The 21,829-nt window shown below is 42.2% G+C and overlaps 2 protein-coding genes across 2 annotated transcripts in view; both read right to left on the bottom strand.

The window, feature by feature from the left end:
- Nucleotides 1-5,161: 5,161 nt before the first annotated feature.
- LOC120020928 (major facilitator superfamily domain-containing protein 4A-like) lies at nt 5,162-11,573 on the bottom strand. The gene is given in 10 exon segments (XM_038964572.1): nt 5,162-5,208; nt 5,294-5,414; nt 5,496-5,566; nt 5,643-5,790; nt 6,190-6,363; nt 6,459-6,610; nt 6,845-6,974; nt 7,233-7,487; nt 7,661-7,859; nt 11,184-11,573. Coding segments are annotated over 10 exon segments (1,527 nt in total). The 5' UTR covers nt 11,414-11,573.
- Nucleotides 11,574-14,700: 3,127 nt separating this feature from the next.
- The window catches only part of LOC120020922 (cyclin-dependent kinase 18-like), a 124,936-nt gene continuing 117,807 nt past the window's right edge, over nt 14,701-21,829 (bottom strand). The window contains exons 8-18 of the mRNA XM_038964562.1: nt 21,479-21,593; nt 20,721-20,815; nt 20,542-20,604; nt 20,321-20,444; nt 19,770-19,890; nt 15,587-15,684; nt 15,368-15,473; nt 15,238-15,280; nt 15,063-15,153; nt 14,858-14,935; nt 14,701-14,735 (exon numbers count right to left, since the gene is read on the bottom strand). Coding sequence (XP_038820490.1) covers nt 14,701-14,735; nt 14,858-14,935; nt 15,063-15,153; nt 15,238-15,280; nt 15,368-15,473; nt 15,587-15,684; nt 19,770-19,890; nt 20,321-20,444; nt 20,542-20,604; nt 20,721-20,815; nt 21,479-21,593 — 969 coding nt within the window. The remainder of the gene's footprint in view (nt 14,736-14,857; nt 14,936-15,062; nt 15,154-15,237; nt 15,281-15,367; nt 15,474-15,586; nt 15,685-19,769; nt 19,891-20,320; nt 20,445-20,541; nt 20,605-20,720; nt 20,816-21,478; nt 21,594-21,829) is intronic.

Below are 21,829 nucleotides of genomic sequence, written 5' to 3'. Positions count from 1 at the left end.
CTCCAATACCTTGAATACCTTGACATGTTGCTTCAATTTATCCACATAATTTTCCTACCTCATGATGCCATCTATTTTGTGATGTGTACCAGTCCCTCCTGCAGTAAAGCACCCCCACAACATGATGCTGCCACCCCCGTGCTTCACGGTTGGGATGGTGTTCTTCGGCTTGCAAGCTTCCCCCTTTTTCCTCTAAATATAACGATGGTCATTATGGCCAAACAGTTCTATTTTTGTTTCATCAGACCAGAGTACATTTCTCCAAAAAGTACGATCTTTGTTCCCATGTGCAGTTGCAAACCGTTGTCTGGCTTTTTTATGGTGGTTTTGGAGCAGTGGCTTCTTCCTTGCTGAGCGGCCTTTCAGGTTATGTCGATATAGGACTCGTTTTACTGTGGATATAGATACTTTTGTACCTGTTTCCTCCAGCATTTTCACAAAGTCCTTTGCTGCTGTTCTTGGATTGATTTGCACTTTTCGCACCAAATTACGTTCATCTCTAGCAGACAGAACGCATCTCCTTCCTGAGCGGTATGACTGCTGCGTGGTCCCATGGTGTTTATACTTGTTCATCTGTACAAACAATAGTACATGTGGTACCTACAGGCGTTTGGAAATTGCTCCCAAGGATGAACCAGACTTGTGGAGGTCTACAACTTCTTTTCTGAGGTCTTGGCTGATTTCTTTTGATTTTCCCAAGATGTCAAGCAAATAGTCACTGAGTTTGAAGGTAGGCCTTGAAATACATCCACAGGTACACCTCCAATTGACTCAAATGATGTCAATTAGCCTATCAGAAGCTTCTAAAGCCATGACATCATTTTCTGGAATTTTCCAAGCTGTGTCAAGGCACAGTCAACGCACAGTCAACTTAGTGTATGTAAACTTCTGACCCACTGGAATTGTGATACAGTGAAATAATCTGTAACAATTGCTGGAAAAATTACTTGTCATGCACAAAGTAGATGTCCTAACCGACTTGCCAAAACTATAGTTTGTTAATAGGAAGTTTGTGGAGTGGTTGAAAAACGAGTTAATGACTCCAACCTATATGTAAACTTCCGACTTCAACTGTGTGAGGTCTGCCAGTATATTTGAAGCAGTGTGAGGCCTGCCAGTATATGTGAAGCAGTGTGAGGTCGTGACTCTGCTCTCTGCGGTGTGTAATGGTCTTTTGCCATAACAAAATGTGTTATTTAATGAAGTCCTTACTGTAATTCTCTCACTTAGACCAGTATACAGGCAGCCATATCAGAACAGAACCAAACCAACTCAGTCTCTACCAGAGAAAAACATGCATATTTATGGGACTTATGCATGTGTGATGCTTGGAAGATATTGAATTTATGTATGCAAAAAGGCCCTATGCCTGTAGGTCAATTTATGAGAAGCCATAACCCTTACTGTAACCCCAACCTAAAACCTTGCCTTAACCACATTCCTAACCTATAAACAACCCTGCCGCCTCAGATAGTAGGACAGATTAATATCACCTCCTTTGCCAAATAACTACTAACCTTGTGGAGATTGAGCAAATAAGGATCCTCGCCATAAACTAACCCTAAGGCTGTGCATTTCTGTTGTGAAGCTATAAGGAAAACATGAAATGTGTGAAGGGAAATCACATCTGGACTCTGATAGAATTGAATTGTTGGATGGCAGAGGAGTTTGTCACTAACCTGTAATGTTGCTCCATAAGAATCAGCCATGTTAACGTGGTGCCTTAAACCCCTAAAGCCAAACCTGAGGAGTGTGGGAACAGCCCTCCCCTGTCCACTCTCTACCCTCCTCCCCACTGCCCTGGTCTCCCTGGGCGCAAACCTCAACTTCAACAGAGCACTACAACAGTATTTGGTTTATAAAGAAATTTGATGAAGTACTAGAATACATAGTGTAAGTATTCTAGATTTCTACCAGTCCATTACTTGTCTAATGTCTGCTCTCCTATGTACAGTATGTTTCTTCTCCCAGTGAACTAACAGGTCGGGGTAAAACAGCCATTCCCATGACATGGCCAGTGAATAGCCTGGTTGGTGTCGGTCTGTTTCTGCTTTGCCAACACTTTGGGAAGGGCAATGATGTGGCATGGTTGAAGGCATAACCAGTCTGGTACCCAGGCTACAGTGAGACAACCCACACAGGGCGTTCACAAAGATGACGAAGCCTGTCAAAATATGGTTTGTTACTTATTCTTATGATGTAATGTGACTTAACACATTTTCTTTGTATGATTCATGTTTTAGAACAGGTTTGTATAGTTATTTTGATTTTAATGACAGTTGCCTTAAAGATGGATTCCGCAGTTGGGGGAATCCGCACCCCTGGCCACACCACCACTGTTATTATTGTTCTGGCCGAGCTGAGAGAAAAAACGCAGTACATAGTAGTCTTCTATCGTGCGTACAATGATGTCCGAGGGGGGGGGGGAACTGTTTGCAGTAACTTCTTTATTCTAATATCGCAAACGGACGTGGCTGTTTCACAATTAAGGATTCCAGCTTTAAGTATGGAATATAGTCACCCACATTTGCAAGTCCTGTGAATCAGGAAAATGAATGAGGTTTTAATGTACCAGAATCCTGTTTAGAGTGATTCTGCTAAGCTCGATTTTGCACAACTAAGACATTTTCAGTACACAATCAAAGCTCCCTTTCCCTCTTTGTATCTGACAAGTAAATAAGACAATCAAATAACAAAAGTGTGTATGTACTTCAGCTGAATTCCATTTACCCCCCCGACTGAATTGTAATATGGCCAGATGCTAGGCTCAATGCTGTTCTGTAGTCTGTTTTTAACGCTGATGTTTTGTTTGATTTCTTTACTTGTTTTCTTTACTCAGTGTTGGGAAGTGATGATGACATTGACTATTTGCAAATCAAAGCCTTAGAGGGAAACTTAAATCCGTCTTAAGTATTTTGATATTGTTAAAGGCCCAGTGCAGTCAGACTTGATTTTCATGTGTTTTTATTTATCCATCCAACCATACAGAGGTTGGAATAATAATGAAATTATGAAAATGATAATGCCCTTTCAGTTTAAGAGCTGTTTGAAAAGACTGCCTGAAATTTCAGCCTGTTTTGGTATTTCAGCCTGTTCGGTAAATTAGTTAATAGACCAATAAGAAACAATTCCAAACTTCTGCCAATAACTCCTTTTCAGTTTCCCCCTCCCCACTCAGTCCACTCCCTGACAGTCCTAGCAAAATGATTGCTTGAGATATTGCTCTTTGATAAGAAGCTATTTTTGTTGCTTTTTGACAAATTTTATTCCACAAATCAGTAAGGTAATTGTTGCCCATAAAATATTTGATGTTGAGAAACTGATGCATTGGACTTTAATATTGTTTTTAATATTGTGTGTGTGTCAACATTGGCACTTAGAACAAAGGGTACCTGTAGTATTGGATTTGTCCTTTGTTTTAAATGACTTTTTTTCCTGTGTTTGAAAAATCTATTAACCCTAATTTATAGCTGTAAATGAATTCTGTACATTTCTTTTTCCAAATCAACAGTACAACTATGCACAAAATACTTTAATATTGCAAATCTAAAGATTACATTTAAAATGTTTATATTCTAAGGAAGTGCGTCTTTAAAGGGGCAATCAGCAGTTGCTACATCCATTTGACTTATGAATATGTACCTATTGATTCTTGAAGAATATAACTTAATGGTTCATGAGCTTAGTTCAACTATCCTGGCCAACAGAACCCAGAATAAGCTTGTTTTACTCGTGTTTGGAAAAAAAGTAAATGTAAACCAACTCTATATAGCCTCAAAACATGGTTAAAACTATAGTTTTGATATAGTCCTCGCATCCATCTGAATTTGAGTGCTTACATTTCTCCAGCCCCATCCTTCAGCTTTTTACTGAAACAAGGGCGAGTCACCGCTTTATCATTGCTTCATGCTGATTGCTTCATTAAAAATCCTAATGCCTCTTAAAGTGGCAGAGTCCCTTCAGTTAAGCCCTATTACAAATGTGTATTTTCTAAAGAGTTAGATTTGTTAACTTGATACAGTAGTCGGAGTTCTATAATATGACCATAGTTTTGATAAAGACAACCTCTGAATAGGCAGCCATATTGTAGATGAAGGTAGGTGTGAACATTCTGATTCAGGTTTCATTCATTAGACCCTATTCAACCCAGCATTACACCTAGTGCATATTTCTGTAAAAAAAAAAAAGTATTTTACATTAACAATAGTTTTTATTTTAATCACAATTCAATTATAAAACCAGTACTTTTGCAGTTGAAATGACAAACTGTTTGCTTCTACCGTTCTGTTCTTGTTTTGTTCACTTCTGTAAATTATTTGTTCAATGCTTTTCAAATGTTTACAAGCTACTTGTCTTGGAGTGGCACGTTTGTGTTTGAGGTGAAATAGGAAACGTTTAACAGAAGACTATTAAAAAAAAAACCTTGCTCTAGTCACCCTGTTTGTCTGTTCCTTAGCCTCTGAAGACTAGATCTGGAAGTATGTCCCCACAAGACTTGTTTTCCTAATCCAGTGAGTTTTACTAGGTAACTAACCACCACACCTTGCTCACATAGCAACACCATCTGTCCTCATGTGACCACTCCACTGTAGTCACACGGGTCACTGTCTACATGAAAGCTCTATGAGACATTGAGCAGTTAAGGATCCAGCAGGATACCAGCTGCCGTTGAGTTTAAATAAACAGCATGCCAATGGAGGAAGCTTTGGTCTCCACCTGTTCATGGCTTTACACTGTGTCATGGGTCAGAGTGCATTTAAAAAGACACATGAACAAGCCAAGTTAACATCTACTCCCCCAACTCCTGGTTTATGAATGCTACAGTCATGGTCAGACAGGTAGTACATAAAACATTTCCCAGTTCAAAAAAAAAACATACAATACTGTCTCCATTCAAATACTGTTTAGAATGATAAATTGGAAGATGTATTTTGGTATATAAGGCCAGCTGAATCAATCAGTTTGATCTGGGGGGGGGGGGTACTGGGTAGGATGGGATAGTCTTTGGGTTTAACTTGATTGTCTGGGTGTTGAGAGCTGGACGAAAGGAGCAGGGGACTGATTGACTCCTCCAGCCATTTTAAACATTTGGGTCATTTCTGTTTTCCTTCACTTTTAAACAGTCCTCTCTTTCCATTGATTCATCCTCACGGCCTCTCCATTACTCACTTGAAGGCTTCTCTGTCATGGCGATTTCCTTACTAGTGGCTGTGGAGGGAAATAAATACGATTTGAGATTTAGTTGACTAAAATGGTTTCCTCACAACCTGTTGGTGTATGTGTGAGTGTGTACCTGCTTGGGAGCTCCTGTGTAGATGCTGGATGTAGAGTAGGCCCAGGAATACTGTGAATCCGATGCAGGATGATATCATACCAACCAACATGAAACTATAACTGCCTTTACTGTGGATCAACTGAAGAGAGAAAGACGCATTACACCTAGACAACACAGGCTAGCCTATTCACAGAGCAGTAACCCCCCCTGAATTCCTTACCTGTCCCGTGAGAAGCTGCAGCACCATCTCTCCTGTACCAGCACTGGTCACCAGGACAGTAGTGGCACACCCTAAGATAGGGAGAGGACACTTTACCCTTTAACATTTAAATACAAGCATTCTTACTGTGTGTGTGTGTGCACATACCTTTATAGTTGACCATGTCTTCTGTGAGGGCCACCATGCAGGGGAACACACTGCTGATGAAGAGGCCTAACACACATGTCCCCATGAAGAGGAACACAGGGCTGGAGTACAGGATCAACAGCAGACACTGCACTGCCATCATCCCTGCCTGAAACACAGCGAGAGGGAGAGAGCCAGAGAGTCATATCATGTCCATGCCTTTTTCACTAAATGATGTTGTAAGGACATCAGCATATCTACCACCTGTAATCTATACGCTTGTTAAGCATCTATATGCTTGTTATGCAGTTTGCATGACACAAAATAACATTGATGCAGATATGTATGACTTTGAATTCAAATTGCGTTTCGTGCTCTTCACGTGTGCATGGATGCATTGTGTGTGTGTATATACTGTGTGTGTGCAATAAAGCCATCCACCGGACGGTTTTAAAAACACATCAAATATTTAATCATCTCTCAAATAACATCTGTTTTAAAAGCAGTTTCACTTCAATACGCACACACTACTAATACAGTATGCAAAAACACGAGTGTGTGTCCGTACCAGGCTGACCGAGATTAGTCGTTGTTGTGTGTATCTGTATGACAGATATATAGACGCCAGTCTGCCCGCGGTGACGGACGCCCAGAACACACTGGTCAGACAGCCTGCTGTCTTGTGAGGCAGAGAGAGGGGAGGAGACACTGCGTAGGTGTAAATGAATCCTGTGTAAGAACCCTGTGTAAGAGAACAAATCTATATGTTAGAAGGCTGATGGTGATAGTTAGCACTAACAGTCGTGTGTGTTGGGGGGGGGCAAGGTTCAGTCTCACTATTATGCCGTCAGTGATGAAGAGCACGGCTCCGCCCAGAATGTAGAGGAGGAAATAGGAGGCAGGGCGATCCTTCACATCAGCATAGTTACAGCAGCCAAACAAACCCCCGTGACCTGGATGGACAGCACAGGATGGTTTAGTTTAGGGGTCTTCAACCCTAGACCTGTAGAGCTACAGGTTGTGCAGGCTTTTATTCCAGCGCAGCACTAGCCATGTTTTAGTTGGGGCTGTATGGGATTCTACCCTGGCAGCCATTGTATATATTTGAGGGGGGGGTCTTTCCTTGGGTTGTGTGAATGTGTGGGGGGGTTTAACACTGGATCTGTGGAGGTGTGAGGGAGTATTGTGGGACTTACCCTGAGTTGGGTAAGGGGTGGTCTTACCCTGGATATTGTGGTCCTGTTGGTTCTTCTGTGAGTTTTTCTCCTTGTCCAGTAGACGTGGGCTGTGGTCCGAGCAGGGGAACAGCCTCTCACGGTACATCAAGACATACACTGCTACTGGTACAGGCAGCTAGAGAGAGAACACGCACGCAGTTGTAAAAAATAAAACATGTCTCTCTCTGACTCCCTCGTACGGTCTATGCAAAAGAGCCATTTCCCTCAGTGGTTGAGGAAGCCTGCCCTGCAGAACAATCTCCCTTTTGTTTTGCTATTCAAATGTACCAGTCGCTACTGCTAACCTGCAGCTACAGTATCAACCTACAGCTACAACACCAACCTACAGCTACATCACCACAATCCAACTGCTAAAAAGTGTTCATACACTTACATTGATAAGAGCCATGATCCAGAATGCGTAGGACACATTGGTGGTGATGATGCCCTCTGTGTGGAGGTGGTAGTGGTGGGATACGTTGTGCAGAGGGGTTGTCCCCTTACCTGCCAGGGAACTGCGGAGGTGATGGAGGTCAGTGGAGGAGTTGGCTGTCATGTTCCCCCCCAGAACACAACTCCCCTCTGACAGGAATGGGTCTGCTACCAGGGGACTGACCAACGCTCCCAGCCCTATGAAGAAATGCAGGACCTGGGTAGAAGACAGGGAGGAATGGGAGAGAAAGAAAGGAAAATGGAGGGGGGTATGGTGGGAGAAGGAGAGAAAATGACCACCTGTTCTTTGAATCATCTTTGCATAATTTGTGATCAAAATACCCCTGACCCCCATTAATTTCTCCTCCTTTACTCCTGCCTCTCCCTGACCTGTAGGAAAATGGCTGAGTCTTTCTGGTAGAGCTTCACCAGCTGCAGGTTGGCGATGGTGTCAATCACCCCCATTGCCGTGCCAGATATCGCCATGGCAACAGCCAGCATCAGCACATGGTGGCAAAGTGGGATGATGGCAAACACCACGGAGATGACAAGACTGGAGACGAAGAGAGCTGAGAGGGAGCAGCGGAGCCTGGAAAGCGGTGGGAGGGAGAGAGAGGATATTAGAGCACTCTTTTGGGTAATAGTGGCTTTTGGGAAAGAGAACTGTTTTCATTTAACTACAATTTATAGCTCCCTCTGTTTGATTTAATTGAGCACCCTTACTGACCCTCTCTCTCCACTTCCAGTCTCATCTGGTCTGCCATCCAGGAAGCGACGGGACCCAGCCCTCTTTTGCTCCCTCTCTGGCCTTAGCCCGGGGCTAGAGGCAACTCCATGGAGGGGTAGATGAGGGGCTGTTTTTCCAGCTCTGCTTACATGGGCAGTATTGTAGCTGGAATGTCACCTTGACCCAATACCTAGGTAAGAGCTATTTATTTACCTGGTTTATCACAGTTTATCAGACCCCCTGAGGCACCTAGTGTACAGCGGAGACGCCTTATCTACACTGCCGCCTTGCCAACTTTCCACTAACTCTCTGTGTAGTGGCCTCAGTAGTAATGTTCTGTTCAACAAGCTGCAATTAAAAACAGAATGTAAAAATCATTTTTTCCCCTAGGTCTCTCCCTCCCCCACGTCTCTCGCGCTCTTCTCACCCTCTCTGTTATCTCTTCAGCTCTGATGCAGGTGTATGTGTATTTAAACACCAGTCATGTGGCAGTAGCTCAGGAAACGTATCGGAGCAGAACTATTGGACTGGAGATCTGTGAAGGTCACAAGGACAGACACATTTGGTTCAAACAAACGTAATTAGTATAGCAACAATATTTCCAGTTGTCAGAGGGAAATCATTTGTTATATTCTGGGGTGGTGAGAGCAAAATACGAAACTTTCCAATTCATGAGCATCACTGAGATTCACACTCAGCCAGGCTCAAGGCATGGGCATCTCGGCCCTCACAGCGAACGTCCATTTGGAGAGCGTAAACTGGGGAGTTTGAGTCGTTCAGAGTTTCCTCTTGATTGCTAGCAATAGCATAAATGCTTTGTTTAACAGTTATCTGACAAAGGTATTGATGTGAGTTTGTGTCTCCCCACACATTTTTTTCACCATTTCAATTTTGGCCTCCGGCCGGTAATTATATAAGTGCAATAGTGTGTGGTTTCATAGCGTAGCGAGCCTAGCCATTCACTGTGCGAATTATTCAAGTGTAATGGTCAAGTGCTGCATTTACCCATGATCTAAGGGTGCTCTCTGGTTGACTTTAACGTTAAGGTTAACCACAGTACAATGATTGAGATACAACAAAATATATAATATCGTCTTTGTATTTTTTTCTGGATTTATATCAGGCAACGCCACATGGGGTCGCGACCCCTAGTTTGGGAACCGCTGCTTTAACCTTTTTTAAACGGACTATCATATTTGTGGATTAAATCAGACTATTAATACACTACATGTCGATCCAGAGCATCCTAAACATGCTCAATGTCTGGTGAGTGACTTCTTGGTAGCAAGTAAGGATCCTATGGTAGTAGAGAAGATCATGAGTGATCTGGATGAAAACAAAGACGGCGAAGTGGACTTTCAGGAGTTTGTCATCTTGGTTGCTGCGCTGACCGTGGCCTGTAACAAGTTCTTTGTAGAGAGCCTGAATGAATGAGTTCGGAAACAGTCTGTGACCTTGGCTTTCTACTCATTATTCCTGGTTAAAAAAACAAACATGTATGCTTTCATTTGATTGAAATAACTAACATCGAAGAACTGGGACATTTTCAGCTTCCAGGAATTGTGTACAGATCCTTTCGACATGGGGCCGTGCATTATCATGTTGAAACATGAGGTGATGGCGGATTAATGGAATGACAATGGGCCTCAGGATCTCATCACGGTATCTCTGTGCATTCAAATTGCCATCAGTAAAATGCTATTGTGTTCCTTGTCCATAGCTTATGCCTTCCTGCCCATACCATAATCCCACCGCCAGCATGGGGCACTCTGTTCACAAGGTTGACATCAGCAAACCACTCGTCCACACAATGCCATACATGCTGTCTGCCATCTGGCCGGTACAGTTGAAACCGGGATTCATCCGTGAAGAGCACACTTTTCCAGCAAGCCAGTGGCCATCGAAAGTGAGCATTTGCCCACTGAAGTAGATTGCGACGTCGAACTGCAATCAGGTTAAGACCCTGGTGAGGATGGCGAGCATGCAGATGAGCTTCCGCGACGGCTTCTGACCATTTGTGCAGACATTCTTCAGTTGTGCAAAGACACAGTTTCATCAGCTGTTTGGGTGGCTGGTATCAGACGATCTAGCAAGGTGCTCACTAACAGGAATGTAAATAAATCTGTCCACAAAATGAGAGAAATCAGCTTTTTGTGCATATGGACATTTTTGGGGTCCTTTATTTCTGTTCATGAAAACAACACTTTACATGTTGTTTAAATTTTGTATCATTGTATAATGAGCATTCTAGTAATATCACAAGTTAATTGACACGTGAAAACTCAAGAAAATAGCAACTCTACAGAGCGCAATGACTACAATAAATGGCTAAATTACTTCGACACAAAGGGTCTGTTATAGCGCTGCCCATGCTGTCACAGAAGCTATAATGGCACAGATACAAAGATCAGCCCTCTATCTATCTCTATGGCCTGTTACAAGCATATCTGCCCTCATTGGCTAGAATGGCCCCACCTGATCTCGCCTCCTCCCATCTTTGAGGACTCATTTCCATTGTTAGAGTGGTCACTGTCTTATCAATATTATAGGACCAGGGGTATTCAACTCTTACCCTACGAGGTCCAGAGCCTGCTGGTTTTCTGTTCTACCTGATAATTAATTGCACCCACCTGGTGTCCCAAGTCTAAATCAGTTAATGATTAGAGAGGAACAATGGGGGGGAAAGCAGTGGAACTGGCTTCGAGGTCCAGAGCTGAGTTTGAGGCTAGTAGACCATCTTTGTCATAGAGCAGTTCTGGCGGTAAATGTCAGATCCAATGGGCCATCTTTAGCCTGCATAAATTATTATTTGGCTAATAATGGGGGCCTCAACATAAAAGGGCCGGTGTGTAATAGATGCTGGGCAGTTTCTGGTCCCAGTCTGTACCTGCATAAACCTAGCTGACAACTCAACTCCATAGTGAACAAGGTTTCTGATGAACTCCAAAGAAGTTGAGCAGAGACCAGGCTTTGTGGAATTCAGCTCCGACTACATCGATTTGCCCAAGGTCAATACTTCCAAAAATGTTCATTATGAAACGAAGGACCGAGTTTGGGAAACCCTGGGCTAGCCTAACCTTAACCTAATTCCCCCGAACCTATGTAAATTATCCATACCTGCTACGAGAAGTAAATTCTGACATTAACTGTATACCATCTAGTCAAAACCAGACAGCTTTCACTCACGTCTTCTTGAAGAGTCCTCCAAGGGCGCTCCCCAGCATGAGGAAGAGCTGTTGGGCGAAGAAGACCCAGGTGATCTCCTGCAGAGTGGACTGAGTCTGACACCTCAGGTCCAGGATGGTCGGCCCCAGGAACGCGATACACAGCCCGAAACTGAAGAAAACGCTCCAGTAAGTCAGTGTGTGCTGCCAGTGACCCTTGAACAGAGCCCAGACACGATTATCTACTAACATCTCGTTGTTGCTAGTGGGTTGCGTGATGAACGCTGGAGCAGGTTATGGCTTCATTGGGAGGAAGGTTTTAAGGGGTCTTTACGCGCGCCGACAACACAACCCTTGACGTTTTTTGAAGTGGACTGGCAAAGTTGGGATGCCTGCATATGGCTAGCATATATGGTTGAGAGAGTTGATAAACTTTTATTTGCCTTCCAGTCACGTCACGCTGATAGACTTGTCGAACTAGCAGTGCCCTCCCCTGGAAACGGATGTCCATCAGTTAACTGTGCCGCAGTGTAGGAGACTAGGGCATCTTCCACGGCGATGTGAAGTGTCATGATTACACGTTATTTTCCGTGTAATGCATTTGTATGGATGACTACATTTTCTGGATCTCTATTAAATATATCTGTAGACCTGTCTATTTGGTCTCTGTTGTGAATCTAGCGCCACCTGTTGGTCCTCATGATCTCAATAGGTAGATTAGTCAATATCATACAAAGGATCATGAGTGACAAAATAAGGATGATTAGATAGCCAAAGTGGTATTAAAGACAGATTGGGAATTGTGGCAAGGCCTATTGAACACTTAAAATGTTCTCTTTCTGTTTCTTTTCAATCATAATGGAAGACACTCAGACTGTATTGTATACTGTATTAGTATTGAATGAGAGCTAGTCAATGTTCTACAGAGTGATATAATGTATTCATTTATTTGTTATTTGATCACTTTTGGCTTCTTGGCAGTCACAATACATTCAGTTTCTGGTTTCAATGATAGCGCAGTAAACAAATCACACAAAATATTGAATATCACATTTCATACAAAATCTAAATATACTTGTGTCTTTTATAAAACATTTAGACATCATCTACAGTCATTTAATAGAGTCCTCTTGTTTCATCTGGCATAAAATTCACTGAGAAAGAACATGAAAACATCTGTTAAAATACATATTTATTTTCATTACAGTACTTAAAATATATTAATTTACCACAGCAAAACACATACAATAATACTTCTGCCTCATGGGTTGCTAAAATAGAGAGGGGAAGTTTTAAAGTGTAACACACATATCGCCATCTCTCCCAGTGGATCCCAATGATTTTACATGGATTCACTCTCGCCTTCTTTCCTTCATGACCACTGACGGTGTCCACCATATTGCTTTTACCTCTTCAATTCTTTCAGTTTGGGGGTGAGAAAGCAAAGGACACATGGAAAGGTAGCTCCAGAAGAGTATTGGCTTCTTCTCCAGTGTGGGGTAAAGAGAACTGCATCTCGTTAGTCTAAAGTGGCTTCTTTTCCTTGTCTCCTTTACTTCATCAGATGTGAAAGTGCTGGGCAGAGCTTTTAGCAGATTCACGATAGGCATGAACAGAAGGAAAGGAGGAATGGAAAGGGAGAAGTGGAAATGACGAAAAGAGAAGAGGTCAGTGAAACATGCAGAGTGATTGGTTGGCTTGGATGTCTGCATGGGGCTGAGGGGAGGGTACTGAGTAGGAGAATGGGAGAGAGTTCCTGGTCAGTCCCCAGAATTAGCAGTGGGAATCCAGTGTATTACTAACATGACCGTAGAATGCTAATATTCATGGGTTGCACGTTTCGTCACTATTATTTTGAACATTCATTTTATGGCTGATGCCCGACTGCGCATCAGAGAATGGACATTAACCTTCTTATGACGGTATAAAAGATCAGCCATTTTGACAAGGGAGTTGATAAGCCAGTTCTGTGATAAGATAGTGTAAAACAATGAATTTGAAGATTATCTGCACAGTATGTTTATCAAACTAGCCAACCATTTTAAGTGGAATGATTCCAATATTTTGTCAAATTAACTGCCAACATTCCATACAAACAATGCTGTCAATCAACAGCCATACCCTGACAAGTTGCAAATTTAACAAGTACTGATTTTGTATCATATAACACTCATAGCTTTTGAAGGAATCAATCATTTAGACATTTATGGTTTGTTTATATAATATATATTCATTCTATAGGCTATTTATAGAGAATTGGTCAAGACAAATCCCTATAAAAGGTATAATTATATGACAATGTTTTACACAATTTCTGATATACTATGTCTTACTTTTCTTGCATAAGTAAAATCAAGGTTATGCCTCTACTGCCATTCATTCCAATTAGACTGTTTTGGATTTCTCTCTGACCAAAATAGCTGCCATTATCATCCCATTCTGCAACTTTGGAGGTTTGTGACATAGCTCCTTTAGTAATTTAATAGGATCTGTATGGAGTGAGGGACCTAAGCTCCAAACCTTTTGAGGTGCAGTACAAGCTCATTCTCAGAAACCCTGTCTGTATCCATTCTATGTTGTGCGTGAGGGGATCAGATATGTGTTTGTTCATTTAACTTTAACCTTTATTTAACCAGGAAAGACCTTTGAGGTTGACCAGAGGGGTATCCTACGACGCAAGCTAGATCTATCTACTCAGTGTTTTCTGAAGCTAGACAGCTTCAGTTAGCTTCCAATTCCAGCTCGGGCTTCAACTGTACTACAGCGGTGGATATTGCTCGTCCGCCTGCCGCTAACCCTAGCAGGGTTGTAACTGTGCATGCATGTGACTAGTCGAACCCCGAACTCTTCATTGAGACAATGTTGAAACATCAATTCATGGGCAAGTCAGTACCACATTTTCATTTGTGCCAAAATCTAAATTCAGCAGGATATTATTTGAAATCGACGTTCAGAAGTGACGTTTTGATTTCTTTGGTGTGGTTATCAATGCATGAGCACATTTTCTCCCCACTCCAATAAAATACTTTTATAAAGTCATACAAAAATTTGACTGTGTGATGTTTCAAATGCATTTGTCATTAATAAAATGTGATAGGTATTTTAACATTAGGATTTTTTACACGCAAAAACATTTGACTAATATAATATTTCATCAGTTGTCTTCCTCAAATGAAGTAATCTTTATGAGAGAGAGGGAATCTGATTTCATTGGTCCTTAACTCGTGGCTCAGACACTTAAATGTATTTTAGTTAGACTGGCCCAGAGCAGGTTAGATCTGAAGGGTTAGTTGACATAAAAATGTACCTGGCTAAAAGGTGAGCCACTTTCATGGTACCAGTTATCCCAAGTTGAACTCAGAGGTGACATCGCTAACTCCTCAAACTACATTCGTAGTATAGGGCTCTGGATATGACCTCGATGTTTATGTTTGTGTTTGTATGGGGGATTGGGGTGTGTTTGTCTTCAAATCCAATTCCTCCTTGAGGCTTTCTTAGAATAGACTCTCCCTGTCTGCACCCCTCTGACTGGTCATCCTTTAGAATATGCTCTGTCTTCTGTTCTTTCCCCGACCTGGGTTTGGTAAAGAGAACACGGGTATGACATGACTGAACATGGTTTATTTCCAGTAGTCGTTTCGTATTGTTGTGATGGTTTATGGAAGTAATATGTGTTGCACTGTGTTGAGAATGTACCTGGAGGCTGGAACACTGAGCTCCGGTGGCCTGGGTCTTTCTGCAGTTGAATCTCTCTGAGGGAAAACACTGAGGAGGCTAAGGTGGGGGGTGAGGAATATTGGTCAATGGTGTTTTCTGCACATAATGCACAAAACAAATTGCCACTTAATACATCATCCTCAGCACATGACTGAAGTCAAATACATCTGTGTGTGTGTCTTACTGTCTGCGAGGCTGTGGATGTTCTCTCCCAAGCTGAGGAAGTAGGGGTGTCTTAGAGATGCTTCAGCCGAGACTCTGGTCCTAGTGTCATACTGAAATAAAACAGAGATAAACCAGAAGAGCGGTTTGGTATACAAGACTAGTGGTTACAGGTTGGTGTAGGGGTGGTTTCTTACCAGGAGTAGAGCAGTAAGCATGTCAATCCCCTCACTATCCAGCCTGGAGAAGAAACACAGTACTTGTTTAGTTGTGATTTGTGTTACATGAGCAAGTGGTTGGTAAGTGGTCTTATTGTGGTTGTGTAACCTGGGCACGTGGTTGATGAGTGGTTGAGGTCTGTACTGGGAGAACATGTAGGATCTGAACTCATCATTATTGGAGATACCTGGCCAGCTGTCCTCGGTTGGTGTACCTGAGGGAGATGGGAGAGGGTCATTCTTCATATTCTATGTCTGTATGTATTTGAATCCTCACTACTTACCCCAGCAAGATGGCTCCCTGTGGTGTAAATTAAAGAATAATTACCAATGAGTCTGAAGACCAAGTGCAGCTCCTCCTTCACTGTGGAGCCGGGGAACATGGGACGACCCGTCGCCATCTCAAATAGAATACATCCCACGCCCCTTTAACACACAGAAAGCACAGACACACTTGATTTAAATGGAAAGTGAAGGGGCACGTTCGACATTGCAGCCGACTTTAAAGTTGAGTCAAGACTGACTGATCTACAAATCACCTTGCGTCATAAATAAATACTCAGTATTATTTGTAGATCAGTCAGTCACCATTTACCCATGATGCATCAGGGATTTCCTGCTCTCAAACACAGCCAAATTGATCTTTGGAGACTAATGCCTGAAGGGAGGTGGTAATGGTGGTAGTGTCTTGAAAAATTAAAGGAGAGCCGCACACTCTAGGACAGGGGTGTCAAACTCATTCCACGGAGGGCCTAGTGTCTGCAGGTTTTTGTTTTTTCCTTTCAATAAAGCCCTAGACAACCAGGTGTGGGGAGTTCCTAACTAATTAGTGATGTTAATTCATCAGTCAAGTATAAGGGAGGAGCGAAAACCCGCAGACACTCGGCCCCCCGTGGAATGAGTTTGACACCTGTGCTCTAGGAGCTCAGATGCAATAATGTAATAACCTAATAACCAAAGTTTCAACAGACGAGCTGTCTTCATCAGGGTATAATGACAAACACTGCAGGGTGACTAGTTTATATATAGTGTCAAAGGACACACGGGTGTCTGTAATCATGGCTGGGTGTGGCCTGATATCATTGGTTAATCTTCAGATATAAAAATAACATACCAAAAACATGAATGAATAGCAAACGATCAAAGATACAATTCGGCCACATGGGACTACAAACATTTACAATAGCAAATCACAACAATGTCTTCAGATCAATGTCTACGTTGAGTCCGACGGGAGCGAGGGTCTTTAAATTAAAGATCCAGGCAGCCTCTCGTTTAAACAAATTGTCGAACACTTTGAATAGCGGGTAGTTAGAATGCTTCTTTTTGCGAGACTGTCCTTGAAAAAGATCATGTCTCAGTTTGTTTTGAATTTTCTCAATGTCAGTATTAATCTGACCATTTTTGTACCCCTCTCCTTGAATTTTCTTTGTCTCAGCCATATTTGTTTTTTGCAAATTTATTTTGATTCGACAGAATTGGCTGTAGAGCAAACTGTTTTTCAAGGGAAGCGGGTGACAACTATCAGCCCTCAACAAACTGTTACGATCAAGATTTCCTGTAAAGATCAGTGTATAGAACATTATCCTCACACAAGATCAGAAGATCAAGGAAACTGTTTTGACGTGTGTCAGATTGCATAGTAAATCTCAGGTGCTCAGAACAAGAGTTAAGAAAAGCATGGAATGCCTTGAGCTGTTTTGCATCACCCCTCCATAGAACAAAAATATCATCAATATACCGTTGCCAAATAATGATGTTAGGAAAGAAAAATATTTTTGAGAGGATTAAAAATTCTGTTTCTCCATGTAACCCACATACAAATTAGCATAGTTAGGAGCCATGGGGGATCCCATAGCAGTACCCTTCGTCTGAATAAAGAAATAATTTAGAAACATGAAATAGTTATGTGTGAGTACTATTTCAGCCAATTTTATAAAGCATGCACTGGAAGGTGTCACGTTGCAGAAGAAAATGTTCCATAGCTTCAATACCGCCCTCGTGTGGAATATTAATGTATAATGACTCAACATCAAAAGTAACTAACAAGGTATTCTCAGGGAGAGGATCAAGAGATTCATTAATAGAGATCATACTGCTGGTGTCCTTTACAAAGGAGGGGAGCTGTTCTGCGAGTGGTCTAATAAAAAAGTCAACAAAAGTAGATAGAGGGGCCGTTACTGCATCAATGCCCGCTACAATAGGGCGCCCTGGAGGTTTTGTAACATTCTTGTGTAATTTCGGCAAAGTATAAAAAGTAGCAATTTGAAGTGTTGAATAGCCAAAAAGTTGTGTTCTTTTTTGGTTATCTGACCAGAACTTAAATACCCATCTAGGACAGTAAAGATCGTGTTCTGAAATTGGGCAGTAGGGTCACTTCTGAGTTTCTTGTAAAAGGTGTTGTCAAGCAGTTGTCTGACACTCATATACATAAACAGTCCTATCCATGAGTACAACCAGCCCACCCTTATCAGCAGGGGGGTAAGGACTGACGTATTGGATTGTATATCAAGCAAATCTTGTTTTTCATCCTTAGGTAAATTATGGAAAGATATGTACTCCTGTTTGTTCTTAAGGAGATGAACAACATCTTTTTCAACGAGTCTGCAATATGTCTCAATAGAGTGATTGCGATTGGATGGAGGTACAAAATAACTTCTTCTAAAAGGAGTCGGAGTACTTGCAGGTGAGCAACCTACTTGTTCAGTAGAAACATCACGTTTAGGGGAGCTAAAGTATTCCCTTAACGGATGTTTCTTAAAAAAACTTGAACATGTCTACCTTAACATCAAAATCGTTGCACTGAGTTGTAGGCACAAAGGATAACCCTTCATAAAGCAAGGAGACATGTGCAGAGCTCAATATCTTGCTTGATAAATTGAAGACACTCAGTCCCGTGGGTTCTGGGACCGTGTGAACGGTCCCCTCTGCCTCTGGTAGTGTCTCCATGGAAATGCAGCATGCACACACACAGTCTTGTTTTGCTAACCTTGTGGGGACACACAATTGACTCCCGTTCAAAACCCTATTTTCCCTAACCTTAACCCTCAACCTAACTCCTAAATATAACCTTTAACCCCTAACACTAATTCTAAACCTAAACCCCTTTAGAAATAGCCTTTTTCCTTGTAGGGACTTGCAAAATGTCCCATTGGTCAATTTTTTTGGTTTGTTTACTATTCTTGTGGGGACTTCTGGTCCCCATAAGTATTGTTAAAAATGTCCACACACACTAATCTGCCCCACCCCTGCATGCCCACACATACACACACACACACACACACACACACACACACACACACACACACACACACACACACACAGCAAGAGGTTCGTCGGTAGAACAGAGACACAGACACACATCAAAGACTGTGTGTAGGGATCACGAGCAGGCCTGTGTAAGAGGCAGGGTGTCATAGAGTACACTGCTTTCCTTTGTTTATCACTGAGGGTGTCTGCGCCGATGGAGACCCATCCACTGATGAAAGGAATGTTTTGCAAATGAGTTTATGAAAGGTTCTGTATTGTTGTGTTGCTGGATAATAGCCTTTGGAGATTCAAGGTTAATGAATGTGATGCAGAAATTATCACCATGGTGATTGCTCACATCAGGAGTGGTGGCTTACATGTGAGTTAAGTAAAGGAACAGCTTAGCTATGTTGCTGTGATGATTCATAGTGTGGTAAACATATCTAATCAAAACATGTTCTCCCTCATTTAGGTTTTCACTCTGGTAGTGTTAATGAAGGTTAAAACTTCTTTAGGATCGGTGGGTCCCCTGCTGGAGGGTTGCGCTAACGTAGGCTAATGCAATTAGCATGAGGTTGTAAGTAACAAGAACATTTCCCAGGATATAGTCATATCTGATATGGGCAGTAAACTTAAATTCTTGTTAATCTAACTGCACTGTCCAATTTACAGTAGCTATTACAGTGAAAGAATACCATGCTATTGTTTGAGACTGCACAGTTTTGAACATGAAAAGTTATTAATAAACAAATGAGGCACATTTGGGCAGTCTTGATACAACATTTTGAACAGAAATACAATGGTTCATTGGATCAGTCTAAAACTTTGCACATACACTGCTGCCATATAGTGGCCAAAATCTAAATTGCACCTGGGCTGGAATAATACATTATGGCCTTTCTCTTGCATTTCAAAGATGATGGTAGAAAAAAAATGTTTTTTTTCTCTTTGTATTATCTTTTACCAGATCTAATGTGTTATATTCTCCTACATTCCTTTCACATTTCCACAAACTGCAAAGTGTTTCCTTTTAAATGGTACCAATAAAATGTATATCCTTGCTTCAGGGCCTGAGTTACAGGCAGTTAGATTTGGGTATGTCATTTTAGTCAAATTGGGGAAAAAGAAGCCGATCCTTAAGAGGTTTTAATCAATGTGACACTGAGTAGGTTTGTTGAAATGCCTCTGTCTCTGTGAGTCACAATGGAGGTGGGTGCGCGCGTGCTTGCATATGCGTGTGTATACATGTGGAATGTACTCACCACATGTCGATGGGTGTAGAGTACTCTGTGGTACCCAGCAGTACTTCAGGGGGGCGGTACCATAGAGTCACCACCTCGTTGGAGTAGGTTTTAGTTGGCACAGACTTGGCCCTGGCCAGACCTGACCAATCAAACAAACAGTCATGAGCTGGATCTCAGATAGAAGACCAGATCAATAGATAAAATGCTCCCTATCTACATGCAGGATGCGTGTTGAAAAGGTTAGGGATAATATTATGGCTGGGACAATACCAATTTCGCAATATTTTGTTTGTATGCCGTGAATGAAAACGGGAAGCAGACCAAACTCTTTGGTTCTTTTAAAAACCGTCTGTAGGTAAATTAATGTGTGCTATAGCTTGGAAAATAAATAAATTACTCTGGATGACAACATACTGATATTTGTTTCTAACATTAGGGCAGTTTTCCTAAAGAAGTTTCATTTACACGATACTAAAGAGTAACGTGATGGTATCGTCCCAGCCCTAGATAATATAGAGGGAGATTGTTACTAGGTTACCAATGTCAGTGTATCTGTGTGTGTGTCATACCGAAGTCTGCTAGTTTGAGCTCTCCCTTGTCGTTGATGAGCAGGTTCTGAGGTTTGAGGTCTCTGTGAAGGATCTTCCTCTTATGGCAGTAGGACAGACCACGTAACAACTGGAACATAAAGATCTACAGAGAGAGAGAGAGAAGGAGAGGGGGCAGAGAGAGAGAAGCCATAATGTCTCTGTCTGATGATGATTAACAGTGTTCAGTAGGCTGGACTAACCTTGACATTGTTCATGCACATGAGGTTTCCACAGTTGTCCAGGTACTGTTTCAGATCACTGTCCTGAGAGACACACAGGCACACATTTTCAGAACTTTAACTTGTAAGTAAAACAAGCCGATATAACACTGGTTATTATACTGATCATGAAGTATTTGAAAGATGTGTGTACTACTCACCAGGTACTCAAAGACTAGAGTGAGGGAGCGTTCTGTGTGTATGATGTCATGCAGCGTGACAATGTTGGCATGTTTTAGGTTCTTCAGTAGAGACACTGCAGAGACGCACAGAGAAAATGGTTGGATGCTGCTCTGGCTGCATGGAGGTGTGAGGACATGCTAATGACATTTTAGCGCCACTGGGTGGTAGTGTTTCTTCTCCTGAGTTCTTCTGAAAAGCTACTGTAGTAAATCTGAGGCAAAAACCCTGTTGGTACAGTATGTGTTTTGTGAGAAGAGGTTAGGAGAGGTTTGATGGTTGTATTAGTCTCTCTAGACGGACGGGATGCCTCCCACAATGTACCAATGTTCCAGCATACACGTCTGTACTTAGACCGCCGTCAGTTTGGAAGAGAGGAAAGGGTGGAGTTGGAAGCCAGAAAATCAGCCTAGATGGAGCTCGCCGAGGATATTTTCAATGAGTGTATTCTGCAAGCGAGTCGTTTGCTTGCGCTATGACGTTAGTGTTACAAGCTTACAACCACTGACTGGCTGTGGCTAAAACTAACCTAGCTATCTTCGTCCGTATTGTGTGTCCGCCTCTGTCATGTTTCCGAGGGGTTTATTTTTAAGCACCGCATACCCACTCGTGATTTGTTGGGAGAGTTGTCTGTGTGAAGAGCGTCCTCCAAATCCAACGTAATTCCCAGACCTAGCGCTGTAGCTCTAGGCCTGGCATTTCCAAAACTATGGTTGTATAGGGTGCTGTGTGTTTTTACCTTCCCTGATAGCTGTACAGGGCGCTCCCTCCTCGTGCTCTAACCTAATCTCTTTCAGCGCCACCAGGTTTTCCGTCAGTTTGCTCCGCCCCTTAAAAACCGTGGCGTATGTGCCCTACACAGGAACAGGAAGTAATTGAAACGGGAAATAGGAAACGGGAATAATTAGTTAATCACAGTCATTTTTTTACATATATAATGGTTGTCACTTTATGGCCATGCCAAATGTCTAACCCTGACTACTGAGCCTAACCCTAACCTATAACCTTATCCCTAACCCTACCCCATAACCTTAACCCTAACCCTACCTTATAACCTTATCCCTACCCCTTAGCCTTATATCTAACTCTA

This window comes from Salvelinus namaycush, chromosome 2 (genome assembly GCF_016432855.1).
Source record: "Salvelinus namaycush isolate Seneca chromosome 2, SaNama_1.0, whole genome shotgun sequence".
Lineage (NCBI taxonomy): Eukaryota > Metazoa > Chordata > Actinopteri > Salmoniformes > Salmonidae > Salvelinus > Salvelinus namaycush.
The sequence above is the reverse complement of the archived record's forward strand: the minus strand, read 5'-3'. Positions and strand labels throughout refer to the sequence as shown.